General features: G+C 44.7%; 1 protein-coding gene across 18 annotated transcripts in view; it reads right to left on the bottom strand.

Annotated features, from left to right (window-relative positions):
- Nucleotides 1-26654, bottom strand: part of nrxn3b (neurexin 3b) — a 286336-nt gene that overhangs the window by 161565 nt on the left and 98117 nt on the right. For 10 of the 18 annotated variants that reach the window (XM_030345342.1, XM_030345346.1, XM_030345341.1 and 7 more), the window contains 9 exons: nucleotides 19168-19371; nucleotides 17056-17082; nucleotides 15199-15318; nucleotides 14973-15085; nucleotides 13753-14021; nucleotides 12649-12839; nucleotides 11897-12070; nucleotides 9054-9110; nucleotides 6719-6838 (listed from right to left, as the gene is read on the bottom strand). In XM_030345342.1, coding sequence (XP_030201202.1) covers nucleotides 6719-6838; nucleotides 9054-9110; nucleotides 11897-12070; nucleotides 12649-12839; nucleotides 13753-14021; nucleotides 14973-15085; nucleotides 15199-15318; nucleotides 17056-17082; nucleotides 19168-19371 — 1275 coding nt within the window. The remainder of the gene's footprint in view (nucleotides 1-6718; nucleotides 6839-9053; nucleotides 9111-11896; nucleotides 12071-12648; nucleotides 12840-13752; nucleotides 14022-14972; nucleotides 15086-15198; nucleotides 15319-17055; nucleotides 17083-19167; nucleotides 19372-26654) is intronic. The other 8 variants (XM_030345350.1, XM_030345345.1, XM_030345347.1 and 5 more) reach the window with 1 other exon arrangement.

The raw sequence follows: 26654 nt of genomic DNA, 5'->3' as shown, positions 1-26654 counted from the left end.
ACTTATGATGTGGGCTTAACACTACTACCCTATCGTTATTTTTCTATATATATATATATATATATATATATATATATTGTAGTACACTATAAAGGACGATGATGTGTGATCCAGTGAACCGCTGATGAGTGGATTATGGGCTCCGATGACAGGGGGTAATTTCAAGATGTGCTCATGAGAACACTCTGTACCCCGAAGACACACAGAAACAGAAAACACACACTCTCCCTTCTCCTGGCCCGGTTCTGATCCAGACCGCGGTATTTATAGTAGATATATGCTCCGGTCGGCGATGTTCTCTCCCGTGACACGCCGCTCCACTTCTGTGCCCGGTTTTAGCCGGGAGGCGACTCGGTTCAGCTCTCGTTGAGCAACGGCTGGCCCCGGCCCCGAGGCCGTCCGTAGCGGCGCTGGGGGTTTATGATACGTTTTACCGACGTTTTTATTTCCGTTTTTTGTTTTACTTTGAGGTTCAATTCACGCGGACCGAGCTGCCCGGGCTGCTATGTAACAGTCTTTTTTTTTTTACAGCACTCCTTTTGTCTTTAGCTCTTTCTTTCAGAGTAAAGACCGCGACCCTGTTCAGTGAACACTCCCTTGCGAAGAAAACACTTGCTCTGAGAAAGAATATGCAATTATGGTATCATGGAAAGTGACCGCATATATGTCAAAACAACATTTCTTGGAGATTTAATAATAATTGCATGTCTTGGTGATATAGATGTATTTTATAGAATGTTCTTTCAAAGGTTAATGTTTTTGAATTAATCTCTTAACATCTTGTCCTTGATCTCAATAGCCTATTTTTAAGGCAGCAAGTGCTCTTTAAAACCCGACATCTCCTCCATGTTGTCCCATTTTACTTTTATTTCCCGCCTCTTGTCGGTCCCAAAAGAACAACAGTTGGCCTAACGTGGCGGCCTAGCTCCGCCCTCTGACCCGGAGCTCTGCCCAGTGGAACTCTGGGAGTTGCGGTCCCACTAACCTCCGGCTGAGCACCTGTTAGCCGGTCCCAGTTTGCGAGCTGGGAACTACTTAATCCCATTTACGAAGACAGCTCCAGTTAAATTATTCAGCCCTCCAATGAAAACTACTCTGATATTCACAAAGGGCTCTATGAATATGCCTCCTCTTATCAACGTGTGTGTGTCTATGTGTGTGTCTGTGTGTGTGTACGGGAGTGTGCACATTTGAGTGTTTTGCGTGAGTAGATGTGTGTGTGTGCGTGACTTTACATCTCCGAATGAAAAGTGTACGTCTGGGCAGGTGCTTGCGTACACTCACAGTAAAACAGAGATTTAGTTGTGTATGTGTGTAATTAAAGGTTTGTGTGCCCCTTTATGTACGTTTGCGTGTGTTTGTTTGCAATTATGTGATTGTGTGTTGAGTGTGTGTGGGTACATGCAGGCCTCTGCATTCGTTTTTTCCATTGTAGTCTGCAACCTTCGCTGGGGCATGACGTCATCTCACCCTGTGCTCTCTCCTCGCTGAATACTGCAGCAGCATGGCAGGCCGTCGCCGTAGCGACACAAGAATTAAGACAGGGGGAAGCTTCATGAAACCCTGTTCTCTATGATCCGGCCCAGAACAGGCCCAGACGCCTGCTGGGAGCCTGTGGTTTCAAGGCAACATGGTTTCCATCAAATCTTTTGTTTTGCTATTAGATTCCTTTTGACAACGAAAGAAAAGAGAGAGTGTGTTTGTGTCTGTGGTCTATACCTCGTATGGATGGATGGATGGATGGATGGATGGATGGATGGATGGATGGATGGATGGATGGATGGATGGATGGATGGATGGATGGATGGATGGATGGATGGATGGATGGATGGATGGATGGATGGATGGATGGATGGATGGATGGATGGATGGATGGATGGATGGATGGATGGATGGATGGATGGATGGATGGATAGATAGATAGATAGATAGATAGATAGATAGATAGATAGATAGATAGATAGATAGATTAGTGAACCCAATTTCTTTTTTTGTTTTAAACGTGTTTTGTATATGATCGTTAACATAGTAACCTATCTCATTTCCTCACTTTTACTGATATTAGACCCCAATTTAGAAAAAAATGGTCTTTGCCATTCTCCATTCTACCCAAAACTCAATGTGAACGTTACACTCTGCTGCGACCACATGCGGCGTTCTTCATGAAGTCTGGGGGCCTTTTTTGAGGCACTCAGACTTCCGACCAAAGGGCCCCAGCGGTGTGTGTGGACATGTTGAGCTCTGTCTGGGCAGGGGTGGACTGCGGCATCTGAGAGAAAGTTGTGCTTTTCCGAGACTTATAGTAAAATGTGTGTGTGTGTGTGTGTGTGTGTGTGTGTGTGTGTGTGTGTGTGTGTGTGTGTGTGTGTGTGTGTGTGTGTGTGTGTGTGTGTGTGCGTGCGTGCGTGCGTGCGTGCGTGCGTGCGTGCGTGCGTGCGTGCGTGCGTGCGTGCGTGCGTGCGTGCGTGCGTGCGTGCGTGTGTGTGTGTGTAGCTCCGTCTGAGCATCAGTTTGTTTAATGTCCTCGACCGAGTGAGGGTTATGCCTCAGGGACATATCTATTATAACTCTAAGGCGTTATAGTGGATAGTGAAGCTCCGTCTGAGCAGCGGTTTATTTAATAGCTGCGTCCAATGGAGGGTTAGGCCTCCCGGACACCAATAGTATAAAGCTGAGGTGTTTTGCGCATCAAAACGCTCATACACAATGACGGTACTAAAAAAGTATCACAAAGTCATAACAATGGGGATAACACGACCCCCCTATATTTCTTAAAACTCTCAAAATCGTTTAAAGTGAGAAAGTTGGAAACAGTGGGTTCACTGGCTCTTTATCCCCAAAGGGAAATTTAAGTGTATGCGTGTGTGAATGTGTGTGTGTATGTATGTTTGAGTGTGTGTGTGTGTGTGTGTGCACGCTCATCATTTATGTAAGCTGCCAAGTCAGTTAGCCTGATGTGACCACACTTCGGCTCTGAGCGCATCTTTAAGAAGTCCATGAAGGACATTGGAGGGTTTCTTGCTGTAGGAGGGTTAGAGACAGAGAGAGAGGGAGAGAGAGAGATGGAGCCAGAGAGATGGGGCCAGAGACATAGACGGAGACAGAGAGAAAGCAACTACAGATGTCCTGGCTGATCCACGCCTTTAAGTCTCTCCGGCTGTAGTTCCCATGCACACCCTCACACCCTCACACACACACACACACACACACACACACACACACACACACACACACACACACACACATACACACAATTGTTCTATTGGTACTTTCTCATTTGTTTACCATGTCCCTTTCTGAGATGAGATGCCGTGACCTCTGAGGGTATAGCTCTGTTATGTAAGCAGAATAATTGGCCTGGATGTGGAAGGAGGAGGAGGAGGAGGAGGAGGAGGAGGAGGAGGAGGGAGAAGAGGAGGAGGAGGAAGTGGAGGAGGAGGAGGGGAGAACCAGAAGACGAAGATGGATTCTTCATTACTCCTCTCGGCTCTCCCTGAGCCTCACACTGGTGCTCCTCATGTATTAAAACAGAGGGCCGCTTGGGAGACAGGGGGGAGGGGGGGAGGAGAGGGGGGTTGGGGGGCAGGAGAGGAGAGGAGCGGGGAAGAGGACGGAAAGGAGAGGAGGAGAGAGGGGCTGAGAGGACAGGTGGGGAGGAATGAAAGGAGAGGAGAGGGTATCAAGGAGGAGAGGACAGGACAGAGCTAGAGAGACAAGAACAAGAGAGCAAAGAGGAGGCGGGAGGAGAGGCGAGGATGGCGAACACAAGAGCCTAGAGAAATGGGCGATGAGCATGACAAAAGCAGCCAGCCAGAATCAAGCAGGATAAAAATGCTAAAAAAAGATCCCCCATTTTTTTTTTTCTCCCTCTTTTTTGTTTCCCAAGGAGCGCTGGGCACAGCGTACACCTCAAAGCCCTCTTGAAGCGGCTCCAGGAGGACGGCCGCACACCGCACCGAGCCCCGCAAGACTCCCATTCTGTCTTGTTCCGTTAAGCAATGGTGCCCAGTCACACAGCACCAGCTGTAGGGGAACACGGGAATGAATGGAAGCGGAGCAGACAGCTCCTGGCTGCCTTACTCCTCCACCCCGCGACGATTCCTGTTGGCAACAGTCGGGCGGTGCATGTATGAGGGGTGGGTGATAGGGTGTTGGGGTATAGGGGGAGGGGGAGGGGGGCTTGAGGCCAGCACATCGAATAAGGTAGAGCGAAGAAAGGCGGGAAATGCTCTGTGACACATTATCTACAGGCACAGATGTCCCCTTTGCTTTCTGTTACTATTTCAGACCGCGTTTTGTATTATTTTCTACGGTGCACTGATAGGAGGCGGCGGATTATTAGTTGTATTTGCCACCGACTAATACAACATGAAAAATGGAAAGGGACAGACCATCAACTGCATTTCACTATTAAAGTTATGCTATGGGACTCACCGTATAGGGCAACACACACACACACACACACACACACACACACACACACACACACACAGAAAGACACACACACACTGACACACACACACACACACACACACAATTTGTTTGCGTAAAAGAAGTGAAGGTGAGGAGCAAGAAAGGAAGGAAGGAACAAGTAAAAGAAAGGAAGACGGACTACAATGTAGGCAAAGAACGGCGGATTCCCTTTGGAACATGAGCGTCCCTATCCAGGGCTTCACTGCCCCCTAGTGGTCTGCTTTGTGAGTTGCTTAAAAATGTCAGCATCATAGTCAACATAGTCAAGGCATCATGGGAGATTAATGCAATTTGCGAGGTAAGTAATGAGCATCTTATATCTTCACCAGACAGATATCAGGAAAACTGCAAGCTGCTGACGATATAGTTGTCCAGCGCCTTTTCTTAAGAAATGTACAGGACCAAACTGCAAGACACACCATAGAGGTATGTGACCATAAATGAAAGAAAGAAAGACATAACGAACGAAAGACCAGAAAAACGATCTAAATGAAGAAACCTCAAAAACAAAAGGCAGGCAGGCATGCAAAAAAACGAAAAAGGTTGATTGAACGACGTCCCGACGCTCCCCTCTCGGATACTGACAGGCGACAACATGAAGGCGGCAGACATTTTAGCTGTGAGGAGACAGGCGGGCGTGGCAGAGTGTTAGCTGTGTGTTGTGTCTAACATGGCTGGTGTCTGAGTGTGTGTGTCTGAGTGTGGGGGGGGGGGGGGGGGGGTCCAGCCGCGCTGCACCCTCACTCTTAGCTGCTAAATGGAAGACCGCTAGCTGCCGTCACCGAGGGGAAGCCCCCCGTCGTTATGGGGATAAGTGAGATGCACGCATGACTGCGCACACGAAATACATGTGAGGGAACACACACACACACGCACGCGCACACATGTGGACACATGCATACGTCATCGTCTGCTGCAATACACACACGCACAAACACAGACACACACATCATGGCACACTGTCCCACACACAAACACTCACACACACATACATCATTGTCCGCTGCCACACAGAAACACAGTGCCATGCACACACTCACACATAAACACATCATGGCACACTGCCCCCCACAGACATACACACACACACACTCATACACACGCTGGCCCCAAACCACACACACACATTCCCAAATCTACCGTCTGACTCAATGGGAGATGTGTGAAGGGCGTCCATGAAAAGGGAAGGGAGGCACTGGAGGATATATTCGACACTCATGCCGAGAGGCGGAGATTTGCTCAAAGCCAGAGATATAAAAGCTTGTCGGATCAGAAACAACCGGCCTAGACTGCAGCAAAACACCCAGCAAAGCAAAGCAAACAAACACAGACACACACACACCAACAAAGACATACATACACACACAAACACACACAAACAGACTTACAAACACACACAGACACAGACAAGCACACACACACACACACACACACACACACACACACACACACACACACACACACACACACACACACACACACACACACACACACAATAACCCACCCAAACACAGACCAACAAAACATGTGACCACAGACACACAAACAAACACACAAACATATACACACTCACACATTCACAAAGACTTAACAAATATAATCGCTCCCTTTCTCACCCACACACAGACTCGCACTCAGACACATACACAGCCTCCGACCTCTGCAAATGTCACTATGGCTTCTTTCAAAAGATCTATGGAAGGTTTACAACAACGTAAGCATGTTAAGGACACACTGGAGCTCCGTGTTAGGAGAGGATGCGTGTGAAGTTCCAGAGAGGAGGCGGCCATGCAACCAAATGCAAGGGGAACATAACGTGGTAACCAAGAAATGTGTGTGTGTGTGTGTGTGTGTGTGTGTGTGTGTGTGTGTGTGTGTGTGTGTGTGTGTGTGTGTGTTTGGTGGTGGTTTGTGTTCTTGTCCTTTTGTAAAATGCTTGTAGACACACATATCACGGACACCAGTGTGTGTGTGTGAGTGTGTGTGTGTGTGTGTGGGGGGGACTGTGTGTGTGTGTGTGTGTGTGTGTGTGTGTGTGGGGGGGACTGTGTGTGTGTATGCGCGCGCGTGCGTGTGTGTGTGTGTGTGTGTGTGTGTGTGTGTGTGTGTGTGTGTGTGTGTGTGTGTGTGTGTGTGTGTGTGTGTGTGTGTGTGTGGGGGCCTGCGGCGAGGCCATCAACAGGGCTGGGGGGACACAGCGTGGCGTCGCGGGGGCCTCAGGAGGCGGGCGTATCGGGGGACTCACGGTCATTGCAGTGGGTCCCGGTGTAGGATGTCATGGTGCAGTCGCAGGTGAAGTTCTCCCACTGCTGGATGCACACGCCCATGTTGGTGCAGGAGTCCTCCTGACAGGTGGTGCTGGGACCTGGAAGGAGGAGCAGGCGGAGGAGGGACGGAGGAGGTGGACGGAGGTGGAGGAGAAGGAAGGAGGGAGGAGGTGAGAAGGGATGGTTGAGGAGATGGAGTTGGTGGATGTGACAGAGGAGGTGGAGGAGGAAGAGGAGAGAGATGAGGAGGAGGAGGAGGAGGAAGAGGAGAGAGAGGAGGAGGAGGAGGAGGATGTGGTGGAAGAGGAGAGGGAGAATGAGGGGAGAGGAGGATGATTAGGATAGGAGCAGGAGGGAGATTAGTAGAAAAGAAAGAAGAGAGAAAGAAAGAAAGAAAGAAAGAAAGAAAGAAAGAAAGAAAGAAAGAAAGAAAGAAAGAAAGAAAGAAAGAAAGAAAGAAAAAAGAAAGAAAGAAAGAAAGGGAAGAGCAAAGGAAGGAAAGAAGAAAGAAATAGGGAAGGAGAAATAAAAGAAAAAAAGACAGAAACAAGGGATAGATTCATAGAGAAAGTATAAGGTAGGAAAAGATAGAAAAGAGAGCGGCAAAGAAACAAAGCAGATGTTGAAGGAAAGATAAACACAAAGACAGAGACAGAGAGACAGACAGACAGACAGAGAAAGACAGAGTCAATACCTTTAAAAAAAGAAGAAGAAATTGCGGCTTGTGGATGCTTAAATATTGCACGACCCATGCAGGAGGAACACTCTCTGGAGAGAGAGAGAGAGCGAGAGAGAGAGCTGCTTGGAGAGAGAGCGAGGCGGTGAGCGAGCGATAGGAGTGGACAGTGACACCTCGGGGCCCCCCAGGGAGACCACCTGGGCTGTAACTGAAACAACCTGCTTCTCAATCTGTTTTTCACACCGGCCAGCGCTGAAAACACACGTTCCAAACCTGACACACAGCAGGAGGGATTTTTTTTTTTCTCCTGATTTTTTTTTGTTCATCTCTTCCATATTTTTTTTTCTTTTTTTCTACTTTGTAAAGGTTGCGAGGTTGCCATAGCAGCAACAGCATTGTAATTCACCATGTGTGCCGTCGGAAGTTGAAACCAGCGAGTGCAGCACAGCACACTTCTGAGAGTTTCTTCCCCGTCGTCGTTGGTGTAGAAACTATGGCCGCCATGTCCAATGCTCGCTGCCCGTCCCTGGAGGAGGCAGCCTTTAGGCCCCGAGAGCACACTGTCCACACTTCCTCGTTCCTCTCTCTCGGCCTCAATGTCTCTCTCTCTCTCTCTCTCTCTCTCTCTCTCTCTCTCTCTCTCTCTCTATACCACATTTACATGCAAACCGCTCCACGAGACAAAAAAAATCCAAAATGGCGTTTGTCTTTCTTTCTTCAAAATGGCCGCCTACAACACCACAGCATTCCGTAGTCTGTGGACGTGGAGCAGGCAAGACGAGACACAGGACAATGCGGCCACGGTGCGGTGGTGAATTTCGCCCGACGATACGTTAGTGAGGAGAGATGGCGAGGATCCTCTAACATATCGGGACACTTGTGAGACAGACGGACGGACGCCGTGTGTACGTCGAACAGGGACATAAATGCAATCGGTGGAGTGACGGCGAAGAATGCACATAAACACTTGAGAGTACACATGAAGTGCATGTCTGTTCCTATGCACTTCAGTGGACGTACATTGAGAAGGGGCGGGGCAACCCTTCCCACCCTACTGTATACATGCCTTCATGGTACATATATGTTATACTAAATACACACTTTACATACGTACACACACGCACAAATACAAACACACACATACAATGCATACAGACTCAGAGTCGAAACACCATCGCATATCCTCCGGAGAACAAAATTAAAAACAGACGTTAATAAAATGAAGAAATGAACTGCCATGGATGGAGAAAATGCAGGTTAACCATGGTGTGGTTGGAGAGCAGTGACAGTTCTGATGGACGACTAAATGAACAGAAGAAGAGTGATAGTGTGGAGGGATGAAACGTTTTTGCCAGCTGAAAGTGCATTTACTGTGTAATGGACAGTCAGGGTCATCACCCATGATCACCCGGCCCTCCCCCAACCCAGCACCTCCACCCACCCTCTTAAGATGCACGTCACCTCGGATGAATCCGCATCGAATGTGCATGCTTGATTACGCACAGGCGAATGGTGGTGGTTGGGGAGGGGAGCATGGATGCATGCGAGCAGCCATGCAACGTGACGTATGGATGGGCGACGTATAGCGCTCTTTTTGTTTGCGTGAGTGTTCGTGTTGGAGTGTGGGTGCGTACGTTTTTGCGAACGACCGGCTAGTTTACTGTTTGAGGTTCTCGGTGGATGGGTGCTCTCTGGAAAAAACAAAACAAACAAAAAACCTAAATGTATAATCTTTATTGAAGAGAGAGAGACAGAGCATGAGAGAGAGAGAGAGAGAGAGAGAGAGAGAGAGAGAGAGAGAGAGAGAGAGAGAGAGAGAGAGAGAGAGAGAGAGAGAGAGAGAGAGAGAGAGAGAGAGAGAGAGTATATCCTTGAATCAACTTAACAGCAGCTATGATAGGCCTTGTCTATTTTCATGCCTTAACACTAGAGTCAATCTTATCCATAACGGCATACTTTGCTCCCACATGTTTGCAACCCAACACAGTAAACTCATGTCTTTTATGTCCCTTTCGATGTAACTACTTCAAAAAAAGCATACACTTTTAGGATTTATAAAAGTTGTGTGTGATTGTTTTCTTTTCATTCTGTTCTGTTTTAACATAGCCTCTTAAAAATAATAATAATTTTAATTGAATTAAAGACCTTGAGAATACATTCAATTAGGGTGATTTTTGTACTTCATTTGCACTTAACGCCCCTGCAATAATCATGCGGTGAAAAGATCATTAACATTTTCTTGAAATTATAAGAAAAATTAACACCACCGACACGATTTGATAATCGCTTTTCACTAGCATAATATGTTGCTATTCAGACAGTGGAAGAATGGCCTCCCACTTGAGTGTAATTATCATAATGTACTCAGAATAAAATGAGTGTGAGTGCGCGCGCGCGTGTGTGTGTATGCGTGTTTGCGTGACGTGCGGGCGTGCGTGTGTGTTTGTCTTGGTAATATGAATAGGGTAGGAGGGATTTATTCCCATCAGCAGAGACGACCAGGTGTTACATATCAAGATTTCAGTTATAGAAGTAAGCAGAAAATTCCGGAAAGGAATCAGCAGCCTTATCGAATACAGATGGTTTTCTCTCTCAGCACGAAACAGAGGCCCTAAAACACCCGGAGGACAGTAGCTTTGAAATAAACCACAGTCAACTTATTGTCCTTAAAAGCCCTCTCAGGACTCCAAATCATTTTAAGATCTTATGAAGTTTGTTTAAGAGTACACAGAGTTTTTGACCGAAGCAATAAAGTCAAAAAGTTTGATTGAGTTGCTAACGCCCCAACCTAGTTTAAATGTACTTTTTGAGTTATAGCACTGGAGGAGATGTACTTTATTTATTTATTTCAGGCTGTAATGAAATATGATACCTTGTTTTATGCACTGTATAGCATATAATATATATCCTATATATATATGCAATATATTATTTATTTATGTGTTTGCAAAGAGTGGGAGAGAAGGGCATATGTGAGTTTGTGGGATTGTGTGTGACCCTTTTTCAAGGTGTGCGTGTGTGTGTGTGTGTGTATGTGTGTGTCTTTGTATCAAAGTGCACATGCATGTGTGTGTGAGAGTGTTTGCATGTGTGTATGTGTGCGTGCATGAATGTGTGTGTGAGAGTGCGACACTGTGTGTGCCACTGTGTGTCTAAGTATGCACAAATGTATGATTGTGTGTTTCCCCCCCCCCCCATATCTACTTGCGATGGAAGCAGGCTGCCCCCCTGACCTCCATTCTGTATGCCTCACTCTCTCCTGAGGAGGCGAGATTGGGGGTGACTTCTACACCTTTAATGCAGTCTGGACTGGGCTGGCCCTGGCTGACCAGGGACACACCGCCGTCCAGAGCCCTGCATGCTTATGGATGAGCAGCTGAACTCTACACACACACACGATGCTGCCGTACGTCAGAGCACCGTCCCCCACATTCATCTCCCTGCACCTTGACCCGTATTGCATTGTGACTCAAAATCACTTTCTAATATTCTCTGAATCTCCCTTCTCCCTCTCATTCAATGTCAATGTTGTTCATGTGTGTTGCTTGATGTCTCTATTTGTCTTTATATTGACCTTATTTGCCTATATATGTCTGCATATATATCGATACATATTTAGATATGTTTATATGTGTACACAGTATATCTTTAGATATTTGTTTATATTTGCCGACATAAGTCCCTGTATCGTCCCAATCAAATTTGGGGGGTGATATTGCCATGGTGACAACCCACAATGCATTGCACACAGCAGTCTTTCAGACAGGCAGGCCTTTTAAAGAGCCAAGAGTCGAACCCTCTACCTTGCAGGTCAGCTTTGGTGAAACCAACTTTGTTAAAGAACACGACACAACGAAACAGGACAAGGTAAACAAAACAAAAACAAGAGAAACGGTTAGTGAGGGACCTTTTGTGGATGAGCTACTACCAAAGGTTTTAGTGGGAAAGGAAAATTTAAAGGTGGTTAATATGTTAGTTTGATTTCCAGAAGAAACAAGTGGTCAGAAAATAAGGTTGCAAGCCCAGGATGTGTTATTTCACAATAAGCAAAATTAATAATGTCAATCTAATACTGCCCTCTAGAGGTTGTATAAGGTAACTGCAGGGACATGCATTAACATTTCTAAATAATGTTCTCAAAATATAAATGAGAAAGCAAATCTATAATAGATGATTAACTATAGATTCACCTAAGTAGAGGAATTCAAAAATATCAGCAGCAAGCCTAAACTAATAAGTGGACCTCAATCTCGATAATTAGTAATTTGGTGCATTTGAAAAATTAAACACCACATTACCCTGTAATTAAAATTCTATTTTACATTATGGAAATTGCTTATTCCATTCCTTTAACGCTACAACTCAATACCAAGACCCATGTTAACACGACGCTGTGATTAACTGCCATCATAAATCCAAGAGCCCCCATCGCTCCTCTAGATGGGGTCAAGGATGAGAGGTCAGAAGTCAAATTTACCTTCGCAACCGCGCTCCACCTGCCCGCTGCGGAACAGGGCGTCGTTGATGAGGTCGGGCAGGCGCCCGTTGAGGTCCACGGAGGCCAGGCAGCCCTGGAAGCCCTCGCGGGAGACCACCAGCTTGGGAAGACTCTGGTACATGTTGGGGCCCAGGCCCCCGATGAACAGATCACCTAGAGGGGGAGGGAGGGGGAGGAGGGGGAGGGAGAGGAGGAAGTCAATGTATTGATGAATAAATAATTTATGAAATGGTTGACTGAACATTATTGATTTTATTGGTATGATATACATTATTTAGATAGTAATTTTTTTCAAGGTTAACTAACTGGAAATAAGAGGTACTATTTTAAAATAACGTAGACCTTTAAATGAAGTTCCCTTAGATATTAAATTCTAGACTCTTCATTAAATTTTATATTCATCCAAACTACTAATGTTAAGCTGATAGCAATAAATCCCATTCATTTGATCGAAAATATATGCAAAGTGACAGGTTATTATTATGCTGCCCAGATGTTACTGTTTATATTCACAAGGGGGTGCCACTGAGGCCCTACTATAATGCTGATTACAATAGTACTTTTGCTGTGGTATGGCTAGCTTAAAAGGCATCTCATCACTGCAACGAAGAGAGGAAAAAATAAGCTAAACAACTATGTTGTTTAGCGTTGAGGTTCAAATGTCGATTACCTGACACTTCTTAAGTACAACCTACATAACCCAAAAATAGTGAAAAGAGTCAAGACTGTACCTTTGAGGTCCAGGTTCTTAGCTCCGTTGACATTCTGCGTGACCGACTTGGTGTCCACCTTTAGGGTGTGCGTGTTGGTGGCGTCCCGAGTGATCACCACGTTGTGCCACTGGTTGTCGTTCAGCTGGTTGTCGCTGTTCCCCTTTAGCAGGCTGGGCCCGTTGCCCAGGTCAAACACATAGTGGATGAACCTGGCAGGAGCAGAGGACAGGACAGGGTCCAGGACAGCATTCATACAAACCGTGGGTCAGGAACCCAGAACCAGGTCGCTGAGGCAGTGGCTACTGGGCTGATTATTAAACCCGCACTTCAAGCTTGGTGATACGTGCACCAAGTAGTCATTGACCCATCAGACCCAGGGAATTTGCAGTAAACCAATCAAGTCCCGTCACTCTGTACACTGATTGAACCAAACACTGATTGAAAACGGACACCCACTTAGTTAGAAATTCATAATAATTAGCCAATTAACGTTGTGTATAAATTAAAGCTGTATTAATGGAGATCTACGGGGGCCCTGGTGCTGAGGGGTCAAGCCGTATCGGGCCCTGGTTTAAAGGGACAGTGTGTGGCTTAAAGGGACAGTGTGTGGCTTAAAGGGACAGTGTGTGGAATTGAGTGGCATCTAGCAGCACAGACTTGGCAGAAATGTAACACAATATTAATAGGTATGTTTTAATCAGTAATGATTCCCATGAAACACAGTTGAACAGCCAGTCAGAGCGTACACACGACAGTCTCGCACCTCCTCACCGATAGGGTCAACACTCACACATTGCGACATCAATCCACACGTGTTCCACTATTGCGATTGCGATTTAGTATGCAATTTTTCTTTTTAAAGTTCCTTATGTTCTGTATTATTTAAACAAGCAAAAAAACGTTCTTATGTATGACCAACACAATATTGGAAGCAGTCACCATAAGCTACTCTTTCCTTTAGGCCAGGCGTAATGGTTGCAATAAATTTATATTTATATGAATTCATAGAGATGAATCAAATCTTTATTAACTAATAAATACAAATCTTACTGATCTCATTCTCCAGTCTTTAACAGTAACAACAATAATCGTTCGGCGCTACCTCTACCCCCCCACGCTCACCCTTTGACCAGCTCCACAGCGATGAAGTCGTTGCCATCGCCGCTGTTGAACAGGATGAAGCCGTCGGAGGAGGTAGTCTTGAACTGGAAGAAGAGGTGCATGGTGGTGTAGGCCTGCAGCGTGGCCAGGCCCAGGTAGCTGCCCTTGCTCCTGAAGGTCACGGGGTCGGCGATGATGGAGCGCATGCCGAAGCGGGCGTTGAGCTCGCAGAAGTCGATGTCGCCGTTCTTGCACATGTCGATGTACTGCATACCGTTGAACTTCAGGCCCTGGGAGAGTGGAGGAGGAGGGGGGAGGGGGGGGGAGAGAGAGAGAGAGAGAGAGAGAGAGAGAGAGAGAGAGAGAGAGAGAGAGAGAGAGAGAGAGAGAGAGAGAGAGAGAGAGAGAGAGAGAGAGAGAGAGAGAGAGATTGTTATTGATGTTATTATTAGAGCTGTCACTTAAACGCGTTATTAACGGCGTTAACGCAAACCAAATTTAACGGCGTAAATTTTTTTATCGCGCGATTAACGCAATTATTTTATAAAAAAAAAAATAATATATATATATTTTTTTTTTTTTCCTTTGGCTCAAAACAAAGAAGGAGTAGCCTGACTGCTATGTTCAAATGACATTTGGTCAAAGCAGTCGTTTAATTGCACTATAGTCTCTTTTTTTGTATCGTCCTGTTTTGATCAGTGTATATGCCAATGTTGTTATCAATAAAAAATCATTTGCACAAGGCAAGCCGATGCACTTCACCATGTTGATAAGAGAATTAAAATGAGAAGAATTATGGGACAAAAAAATCAAGGGATATTTAGCATAGAAAAATAATTTGCGATTAATCGCGATTAATTAGAGTTAACTATGACATTAATGCGATTAATCACGATTAAATATTTTAATCGCTTGACAGCTCTAGTTATTATACATAATATTTAATGTAATGCATAACACTGTAATGCTTTGGAAACACTGTTTGGTTTACCACAACAGTCATGCCAATAAAGCTTTTTGAATTTGAATTTGAGAGAGATAGAGAGAGAGACAGAGAGACAGAGTTTACGAAGAATAGTTGCCAAAAATGTTACTTTCATCATTAATTTTACAGATGAGATCCAGTGAATTTTAGACACTTGGGATCGAACCCAGAGCCTTTTGCCTGGGAGTCCAACACTCTCACCACTACCATGACTGAGTGAATGGAGGATGATTGGATGCATGAGGAAGAGGCCTACCTGCAGATGACCAATGAAGGAAGAGGGGGAGGAGGAGACGAAGCGTTTCTCCGTCAGGATGCCCGTCTCCACGTTGTGGAACTCCAGGCGGGTGTGGTCGCCCGCCATCTGACCTGAGAGAGAGGGGCGTTTAAAAACACAGCAACTCAACAAACATCATTTTCCTATGAATGTTGTCGGCAGCTGTACATTTAGTTTACATTCCTCCCTTCCTCGACAGAAATACCTTCAGCTACGTCCTCGTCCACGGTGAGCTTGAAGTTCTTCCCGCGGCGTACCACTCTGACCGCGTGCCACTCGTTGTCGTTGAGTTTCTGACCAGCGTAGATCACCTCCGGACCCTTGCCTGAAGATGAAGTTGCGTTAGTCGAGGGAAGGGGGGGATGTCACAGCGCAAACCAAGTCTTTGTTGTACGATTCGTTTTGGGTATTTTCACATTGACTATTAAAGGGTGGCAATGGATTTGAAAATAAATAAATGTTTGACGAGTAGCTCGGCGTTTGCATATTCTCTTTGTAGTCGTGTTTGTGATGTTATTGTGGTAGGCCTAGGCAGCTAGGTGTGTCTGCGATTGTTATTTTGTGTACAAAGACTTGGCTTGGGTTTCACAACAGAGGAAAAATGTAAAACATACGTTTTCAAGTGATATGTTTGCTGTTACTCATACGACGACTCACCAGGAACATATTTTTGTAGGTTAGACTGTCGTGCCCACTATAATTGTGTTTCAAACGACAACCGCTAGATGGAGCCATTGCTAAAGATTGAAGCGGAGCCGTACTGGCCAGTTTGGCTTCTTGCTCTTTAACGTGACATTACAGTAAAACATCTTGCCTAGATGCAATCCTTGATCAGTGGAATTAAATCACACATCAGATGACAACTTATTACCGACAAAATGAGCTGTCCGAACTAATTTGTCTCTGACGTTCTTGTCTAAGGGATTGATTATGTAAATTATTATGCAATTATACATGAGTTGTTCTGGTGATTTAATCCCTTTAGAAAGGCAATTAATTTTTCATGTTTAATATTTTGTCATTGGTAAAAATAACCATATTTCTGTGTTGATTATTCTTTTGAGTGTGTGTGTGTGTGTGTGTGTGTGTGTGTGTGTGTGTGTGTGTGTGTGTGTGTGTGTGTGTGTGTGTGTGTGTGTGTGTGTGTGTGTGTGTGCGTGTGTCTTAAAAAGTATGGATTTTTCATTGGAGATTACCTTTTGGATGATTAATCAGTCTCATTAATTATCATCATCATCAGCATAATTAAGCGTGTAAGATCTGTTACTAAGATTTAATGAGCCATAACACCCATACGCACACACAGTTTAAAATTTGTGTGTGTGTGCATGTGTGCGTTGAAGAGAGATGGTGCGTGGGACCCCAATTTAAGTATTAGCAAGCGTATCACTTGAACAAATACTAACATAAATATTACATGATGAACATGTTAAGCAAAAAGACATATCCTGGAAAAGTACAAAAGAAGTTGCAGAAATTATTATTTTGCTGTCAGTGGATTACAGAGAGTAACACACTAAATAATACTAGCCATAGATACAAATCAGAAATACTGGGCACCGACAAAGTAGTCGGCTGAGTTAATTAGAAAAATGCAACTAAAACATGAATCCAGCAGTAATAGCTTAATTTACTTTGATGTCAACAGCAATTTATTATTAAATCATTTTCTTATCTTGCGCAATCCTCTTATCGCTCCTCCAGCAGTCACACATGCACACACACATATACACACATCATATAAACACACACACACACACACACACACACACACACACACACACACACACACACACACACACACACACACACACACACACACACACACACACACACACACACACTCACACACACACACACACCATAGAACCATATAAACACACACACGCAAACAGCGCACACACACACACCATCGAACCATATAAACACACACACACACACACACACGCATACAGGACACACACACAGCCCACGCACACACACACATAGCACACGCGACTCTATTAATTAAAGAAACATCAGATTGAAGGTAGAATTCTCCGGAAGCGGAGTGGCGACTTACTGGAGTTACAGTTTATCCTCACACAGTCTAGATGGGGGAGGGGAGGGCGAGAACAAGGTGACAGATGAAATCGCATCCTTCAAGGTTATCGCTGCAGACTTCCATTAGAGTACAAAGTAACGCCACCTTCCCGGGGATGGTCACATAACCACGACAACCATCTTTTTTTTCTTATTTTTACCCACACAGGTTATGGTTGAGTTGCTGTCGTTGTTGTTGTTGCTTTGTTATGTCAGGTTGAGGCCAATACTGATCGTCTGATTGGCCTTTTTCTTGAGTCAATTCATTGGCTAATCATCGATGTTCTGCCAGTTTAGTTATTGAACCAATTGACTACTTTACAATTGAAATGGATCAACAAAGATTGATCACCCGTCATGTTTTTAATTGCTATATTCTTATGTAATGTGTTTTCAGCATACTTTGTTAGAAGTGAAATTTAACCTGATACATGGATTAAAAGAGATGGTCGCTTGGAAATAAAAATGGCCACATCGATCTCCCAAACCTCCCTCTCTCCAAATCGAACGGTCGGCTTATGTGCAGACCGTTGCCTCAATGATTGCCTTGTTCATCTTGTTTAAAGGCTAAATTCCAAACATCTTTGGCTTCGTTTGAGGAAATGTGAAATCTCATAATAATTTGAATTTGATTGTGTCAAGAGGCGTCTAGAGTTCACAGGGTTGGGATCAACGTGACCATGTCCCTTCATGTACCATCAACCACGACAGGAGAGTGGAAACAAACAGCCCGGAGCCAGACAGCACCCAGCACCGTACAGACGGACTCACACTCTCTCTCTGAGATAACCCCTAACTGTCCATCTATTACCATCTGTTCCTTCTCGGTCGATATCCTATCTCCGGTTCCTTGTGTATAACGGCCATTGCTCTCTGAAAACAACAGTCTTGTATTTAATTGTTTTCTGTGGTTACTACAAATTTGGGTATTCGATATTGGGGTATTATGTTGTAGGTGTGAGTAAATGAGTGTGTGTAATTAAGTGTGTGAGTAGCTTGTCTTGCATTCCTATAGGTGTGAGGACCAATTGTGGTTGTCAATCGCCTTTGGATCCTTTATGAAAATGTATCTAAAGATGACGATGGTGGACAATGATCTACCCCACTCAAATCTGTCTCCATTCTCCTACGCCTCTCGCTCCTCCTACGTCTTCCTCTCTCTCCAGAAAGTGTGCCTTGGGACGGGGGTCCCTGTAGAAAGTGCTGGGGGTCTCGCAGGGGGTTCCAGGCTGTTTGCCATGCAGGCCGCAGGCTCTGGGCCGTTGAAGGGGTGAGTGCCATCTTAAAACAAGGTGTGGGGGTGGGGGTGGGACGGGGTGATTCGCAAGACTATAGAGGAACCGTGGTGTAACCTGCTACTGTGAGGGAGAAGACAAAAACAAAGAAAGGCTTGAGAAAAAATAACTCACAAGAGACACAATGAGATTGAGACTAGTAAAACTAGGAAAATGTTTAAATGTGTCTCAAAAGAGTGATGTTGTCAATTTATGAAGTGACTGATCTGATATAAGTCCAGAATTGGCATTTTTTTCTCTAGGGGTGCTTCATGTAGGCAAATAAAGCAAAATTCTGATAAAAACGCGCAGTGTTGTGACCTGTTAATTGAAAGGGGTATAAACGGTGTGTCTTGCATGGAGTTGAATACATTTTGTGGCATACATGTTTAGATAAAAAACACATGTGGTAGAATGGATGTGGTAATCAGATGTTAAGACTCGTATGGACACAGTGAATTACTCGATGGAGATAGCTAGCATCAAAGCAGAACACAGTACGCTCCAGGCAAATCAAAAATAATATATCCATGCAACTACAAAGGCAAACTTCCAAACGCATGATAAACAAAAAAACACATTGTTAGCATAGCTCCAGGATACGTCAAAATCATCCAACTCGATAAACGGGAAAACAAACAAAATGTAAAAACACACTACAAAAAACGATAAAACATCTAACAATAAACACGCAAAAAAAACCACAACTTTTAGAAATCACCGACTGCCGAGATGAAGTTCAGCCGGCCGGCCAGCAGGGGGCAACGACGGCAACGGTGGTGGTGGCGGCGTTGGCTCTTTCTGAACTCATACGTTACCTAAGTTGACGGTGAGCTTGACCCGGCCGCTGTCCAGCTCCAGGCGGAGCGTGTCGGCCGAGTCGCGCGATGTGGCGGCCATGAGCAGGCCGAATGCCCGCTGGGACGTGAAGCGGAGGGACACGTCCTCAGCCTCCGTGTGCATGGTGGTGGGCATCACCACCTTCATGTACATGCTGCCGTCGTAGGATAGCACCGAGGCCTCTGTGAGGGGTGAGGGGGAGGAGTGGGGTGGGGTGGGGGGGAGAGAGGAGTGGTTGAGAGGAAAAGAGAGGAAGAGGAGAGAGAAGAATGGGGAGGAAAGGAGACCGGAGAGAGGAGATTGGAGAGGGGAGGAGAAAGAAGGGGAGGAGGAGATGGGAGAGAGGACAGCAGAGGGGTGAAAACAGACATTAGAGGAATTCGAAGCAGTGGAAGAGAACACAATTACAAACACCCTGATGCTTTTCTGGGATGGATCACCGTTATTTACTATTTCAATTCAGCACACACTACCATCACATAAAGGTAGTGTGTGTTTAGTATGCATTGATATATAATCTATATATTCACATCTACTTTAGTCATAACAGCCACACAAAATCAGCCCATGTGAAATCCCACGTAATAACACACTGCAGTAACAGGCCACGGCTCTCAAATCGAGCCACACGTATACGAGCACGACAGCTTGTAAGGACAACGCAAGCCTCGTCCTTTACTAGCCGACGGTACTCCGGAAGCAAGGCTTTCCAGTTAACCTTAATGGGGAGAAAACTGCACAGAAAGCGATTCCCCGTGACTTTCAGCACTGGTGTTTACTGTTTATATGGTAAAGCGCAAAGGCCTTTGCATGGCACCACTCATTAAGGGGAATGTTCCATCACAACGCCATTACTCTCTCTCTCTCTCTCTCTCTCTCTCTCTCTCTCTCTCTCTCTCTCTCTCTCTCTCTCTCTCTCTCTCTCTCTCTCTCTCTCTCTCTCTCTCTCTCTCTCTCTCTCTCTCTCTCTCTCTCTCTCTCTCTCTCTCCAGATGAACAGAGACTCAGTACAAGGACCCAGTCTCTCACGCACTAACACACACACAAATGTGTGTTGTGATACATCAAAGCTCACAGGGGCTCAAGGGTTGCACTGACTCAAACACACACACGCATAACAATCACTGCATGTCAGAGGACGTGTATGGTTCATAACACAACCCTATGAAGGTTAGCTTGGACAACCCAAAGACAGAGAGAGAGAGCGAGGGTGAGAGAGCGGGAGAGAGACACCAGTCAACACACTGAAAGGCTCTTGGGGAAGGGAGGGGGGGAGGATGGGGGAGAGAGACATATTAAAAGGCAGACCATCTGTGAAATACCTGTTTTGACACCACCGCTACGCAGGGGAAAATGGCCCTAGGGTGGGAACCTCACCGTTATTTGAGAGTGTGGTAAGCATGCCGAGCAGGAAGGTGAGAGACCTCCGAGGGCTGAGTCACTTGCATCCCGATGTGACACTACGTAATGGCATGTTACATTTATGTTTCTGGTGCCTGGTTAACACTGGGGCAGATGATTGGAGATGTACTATGTCACTCTTTGTTGAGTGCAGAACGCATCGTGCTGACTGAAATGTCGGTTTCCTGATACTAGATGTTATTCACTAAAAAAAATGCAACACAAATTCCGGCGAACATAGGTCGGATTTACCATGGCGACTCCGCAGTAGAATGTGCAGGACTGAAATCCAATTCAAATTGTTATACGTTTCGATTGTTCACATCCATACCTGTATGGAAATGATGAATCACTTTAAAGCAACGGGGTATTGCAGAAGTCCTCTCACCAAGGACCATTTTATTTTCACGCAGACCCCTTTTGTTGAATGGGAATGTGTTTCTACCAGAGCTCCTGCTACAGGGGCCTGCTGAGGAGTCCATTGTCTGGGCAAGCTGTTGATGGGGGGAAAAGGCCTGGTCCCCTGCAGGTCAGCGAAACCTTGACTCACTGTTCCTCGGCTCCATCTTAAATCACACAGCGTACCTCTCTCTCTGAGTGTTTCACTCTCAAGCTGTCAGGCACACATAAATATGCACACACACACACACACACATATACGCAGACACACACACACACACACACACACTGCACACACACACACACACACACACACACACACACAAAACAAGTGAAACAGGCGCACAGACACAAACACAGACAAAGCAATTGACACAAAGAAACAGAAGAAAACAAGCACACACAGTCACACACATACAGATACACAGATGTATAAACACATCAACACACATCGCTACCAAGTGACACACACACGCGCGCGCGCGCGCGCGCTCCTCATGCAGACACATCTGCTAAGTGACGGGCCGTGTATTGATCCCCGGGTCTCCAGGCGTTTACAATGGGGACTCGTCTGGATGGGAACCAATCTGCACCTCTGAACACCCAGAGTGACAGACAAGGACACGACGGCCCAAACAGAGAACATATGACAAAGGCAGAGCCAAGTCAATGTGATGCTTTCACTGTGTTTTGACAGAACCCAGGGCCAACAGTGTGTGTGTGTGTGTGTGTGTGTGTGTGTGTGTGTGTGTGTGTGTGTGTGTGTGTGTGTGTGTGTGTGTGTGTGTGTGTGTGTGTGTGTGTGTGTGTGTGTGTGTGTGTGTGTAGTGAAAATGCAGTAGCTCAAATTGTCCAATAACCATTTTGGCCATTTTCATGTAATTACTGATAGAAGACACATTTTTGTGAATATGGGGGTGCATGTTGATTTTTTTGTATGTGTTTAGATACATATATATTTCTGTCAAGATGTGGATTCATGTATAAATAATACATAAGGTATGGCTGCACTACACTCTGTTTTACAGCAGTACATTAAGTAAAGAAAAAGTAATCTCTCAAGGTCGAGAGGATACATATCTATACAAAAGAGATGTATTCACTGGGGGATTTTACTGGAACGACATTAAAAAATGTTATACTCTTCTCACATTCTGAATAAACCCTGCTTGCAAGCTGATTTTCCAGAAAGTGTCATCATTTAAATAGACCAAAAAAAACCAAACACCTTCCAAAAAACCATATCTCTGATGTGTTACGGTTGATAGGAACACCTGGCATGAAAGAAGTAAATCCTGTTGAGACATTTTTTAAACGTGATGTTGTCAAGGAAGACACATCCCATCTATGCCAAGGCACTCTTGTCAACGCTCAGCCTTTAGATTTCTCATCTAAAAACGCTTTGAATGCTGTGCTGTGAAACAGAACGCATTACTTGCAGCTGTGGGTTGTTATCTCGGGTCAGAACACTGTTGTTTTACTGTTTCTCGCTCTCCCCTCAACCACACACGCACGCACACAAACACACACACGGGTTTAATAGACGGTACTGGAGTCTACAGGTTAAGAACAGAGAACTGAGGCGTTTAAACTCTAGCTTTGGCATCGATTCCTTCATTGGATTACATAAGTATGATTAGGTGAGTGCTGCATGCAGCGCTCAACTATGTTCTTCATAAGTTTCATTCTTTCTTTCTTTATTATTCTCTACCTACTTTGGGACCTATCTCCTTCCTCAATTTTTCACCTAGAGACTCCATTCAAATTAAAATATTCAGAATAGCTTGGAATCACGCGCTTATTTTCAGATTTTTTAAATATTTTATACTTTTTAAAATATTCTACTTTTAAAATATTATCTTTTTTTAATATGGGAGTCAATGGGATGACGGCAGGGCCGTCCTCTGGTACTTCAAACAGTTTAAGACGTAACTAAATCAATTTTCACCGTTTATCTTCGTTCAAACCATTTAACAAATCTACACAATTGTATCTTTAATAATATCCAAACGGAATTTCAATATCATTTAAATATTCTTCAGTATCACAGTTTTAGTTTCAAACCGTCATATTCTACAGTTGGTCCCATTGAAGCCGTCAGCCCATTCTGACACAAAAATTACTAAACTCGGTCAAATTTCAACCGTTTACCATCATTCAAACAAATCTACACACTTGTATCTTCAATACTATCCAAACGGAATTTCAATATCATTTAAAATGCATTCAGAATCACTGTTTTAGCTTCATACCGGCTTCGTTTTCAGTTGGTCTCAATGATTTACGAGGACGCTGGAGCGTGAGGACGTTCAGCAGTGTTGCCAGATTGGGCGGTTTTTCTCGGACGTTCTGGGAGTGTTGCCAGATTGGGCTGTTTTTCCCCACTCTAATGAGCTACTTTTAATCACGCACCGGCTCGCTATTCGCACGCACGCACGCACGCACGCACACACACACACACACACACACACACACACACACACACACACACACACACACACACACACACACACACACACACACACACACACACACACACACACACACACACACACACACACACACACACACACACACCAGCTGTGCAGGGCAATACATTTGACCTTTTCCATTTCTGCATTTTTAGCAATGCTTTGGGCTTTTCATTCAGCTGTCACTTTATTTGTTTCCAACCATTTACTTTTTCTTAAATGGTGAGCATGTTTACATTGTTTACTCCATTTAGACTTTTGAACTTTTGTTCAAATCCCTTCACTTGATTTAAGCCGTTTAACGTTTCTTTTATAATCTATGTGGCTTTATTAAAAAATATTTTCAACCTCATTTTGTACTACAGCACTCACCGCATTTTCTGCAGGAAATGCATTTTCTAGTTTGATATAATGTCATTATTTATAATTGATATAATTGTTTTTTTTGTTTAATCTATATTTAACCAGGTAAAATACAGTCTCATCTTTTTCAAGAGAGACCTGGCCAAGAGGGCAGCATAGAACTTCAAACAAACAAAACACACAATTTACGGGACGGGAGACGTAGAGATTCATATTCATCATGCGTTACATGCATGTAGTACTACGATAAGTGGTTAGGGTTTTTGAACGCCAACTGAAGCTAAGTTCTGGGTTCCAACCATAGAATGTGTACAAGGGCTTGTGTCCTCTAGCAAGATACCCTAACCCCCGCTAATGTATAGCCTAAATAACAAGCCAGAAAAGCCTGCTTTTTACCGGCTGTGTTCATCCAAGTGTTTTTCAAAGGGTTTCAGTGGCTGTGGCAAATCGAGGAACAGATGGTTGAACTTCAACTCAAACCACAGGAAGGGAAATGAAACGTTATCCGAGAAAAGAGCGAAGACAGCGGCGCTGATTATAGCTGTAGGCTAATAATGGGTTTGAAGCACCAGCAAACAATGCAGGTGATTGCACTTCATGGAAGAGCTCTTTCACACCCTGTATGTGTGTGCTTGAGCGTGTGTGTGTTTGTGCATGCATGTGAGAGAGAGAGAGAGAGAGAGAGAGAGAGAGAAAGTAAAGGAAAGGTTGGCTTTGGATAGAGCATTTAAATCAAAGATCAACAAATCAATTTGGGATGGATGTTGTAAATCAGTCTGTTTCCTTCATCTCCAATCACATGTGCCACAAAATTGTGTGCATGATTATGTTGTTTGTGTGGGTTTTCTCTGTGTTTTCCTTATTCATAACAGGCTGTTCGTAAGGGGTGGGAAATGCCGTCACTTAACAGAGGAGGTTTTTGGCCTTGGACAATATTCAGTGCACGCAAACGCACACACACACACACACACACACACACACACACACACACACACACACACACACACACACACACACACACACACACACACACACACACACACACACACACACACACACACAAAATTGGTACTAATAAAGTTTACATCTTTAAAGACCAATTAATGTTTTAATTATCTGTGCATTTATTTAGTTATTCCATGCAAAAAACAAGATCCTTAATTGTTAAGCTAATATAGAAACAGAGTATACCTTAATAAAAACAAAAAAAAAACATCATTGTTATCGTTTACAATTTGTCACAGTGTGTTTTTATCAACCAAATTCCCTCCTAAGTGGATTTCCAAGTGACGTAAAACCACTCAACAACCAGACACCATGTCCTGGTTATGGTTTTATCAACGCATGTACCCCGGGCACCATTACATCATCCTCCACCTTATACAATGGAAACTCAGAAAGGGGCCAGCGACCAATGAGCAGCCAGGGATTATCCGGTGGTCTGTTTTCTCTTTTTTTCTCCGTCCACAAGCTGCCACATGCCGCGCTTAGATTGGGCACAGAAGAGAGCGATTTATCGGGATTTTAAAGTATATCCGACGGGGACTGTGAGGTGATAAGCGGGGCTGGGGCATGGCCAACATATTGAACAGGCTTTATGGATCAGGCGCAGGGTCACTCCATGATGTCTTCACCGCGTCACGCTCGACACACGGATGATTTGTTTCCCAGCTTCGTATTGTGATTGCAGCCTTCACCAGTTGTATCTGTTTACTATTTGATTATTTAACAAATGCATTCATCCAAATCCACTTGCATGCAGTCCATGCATGTACGTTTCATTAAATAGCAGGTAGGGGGTGAGGCATCTTGTTTAGGGAGGCCTATAGGTCTATAGGTCGGTGGTTGACATTGGGACATCAAATCCAGTATTTTCCTCTCTATTTGAGAACCCTAGCAACTATAATCCGTCCTGACTCTCATGTCTAAACCTTCAACTTTCTTATCCGAGATGAAAGTCACGTTAAAAACATACAACTTGGTGACCAGTTTAGTAGGCAATAGTTGCTATTGTGGTCCAAGCTGGTCATTACCGTGGTGAACACATACATGGTCTCTGGACAGGAGGAGATATGTTAGAGGATGAAGAGAAATGAAAATAAATAGAAGACATAAAAGCAGAGGGACAAGACACAGAAGAGGCACAAGACCAAAAAATGGCCGGTCACATCCCGGAGGGGACGGTTGCTGAAAATAAACGGCATGGCCGATCTCCGCTATCGGTGAACCAGTGAAACAGAGTTGGGTTTTTCTATACAAGGCTCCCCCTGAAGCCTATTCGGGGAATGACGCAGCCAAAAACAAAACAGTTTGCCATTAGAAATAACCAGTGGAGGTCATCTCGGTGCGCGAGGTAATTAGCGCACTGGGAACAAGACGAGACTGTGGAGGTCGACTGGACTAGAATTCATTGCTGCAATATATAAATTGATATTTTTTGGATCAGTTCTTCTTTCTAAATCCCTGAAGCTAGCTAGCAAAGCCCGAGGACGTGGCTTCCCCCCCCCCCCCCCCCACAGTAGCAGCCTGCTGCCGCGACCAGCTTTGGGGACTTGTCAATTTCTCAGATGGACGAGCACTGCAGGCCGTAGGAGCTTTTATGCGCTATGTTTCATTATTTCTCCTTGTCCTCTTTCACCCTCCCTTTCTTTTTCTCTCCCTTTTTCTGCCTCCTTCTCTCTCTCCATCTCACCCTCATTCTATCTTCTCACTTTTTTTCTTTTTCCATCTCCTAATCTCCTTCTCCCTCCCTCTCCTCGTCTTAATCTCTCTCTATCTGGCCCTTCTCTATTTCTATCTTTCCCTCTCTTTTCCTTTCTCTCGCTCTCTCT

Source organism: Gadus morhua, chromosome 21 (assembly GCF_902167405.1).
Source record: "Gadus morhua chromosome 21, gadMor3.0, whole genome shotgun sequence".
In the NCBI taxonomy this organism is placed as follows: Eukaryota; Metazoa; Chordata; class Actinopteri; order Gadiformes; family Gadidae; genus Gadus; species Gadus morhua.
The sequence above is the reverse complement of the archived record's forward strand: the minus strand, read 5'-3'. Positions and strand labels throughout refer to the sequence as shown.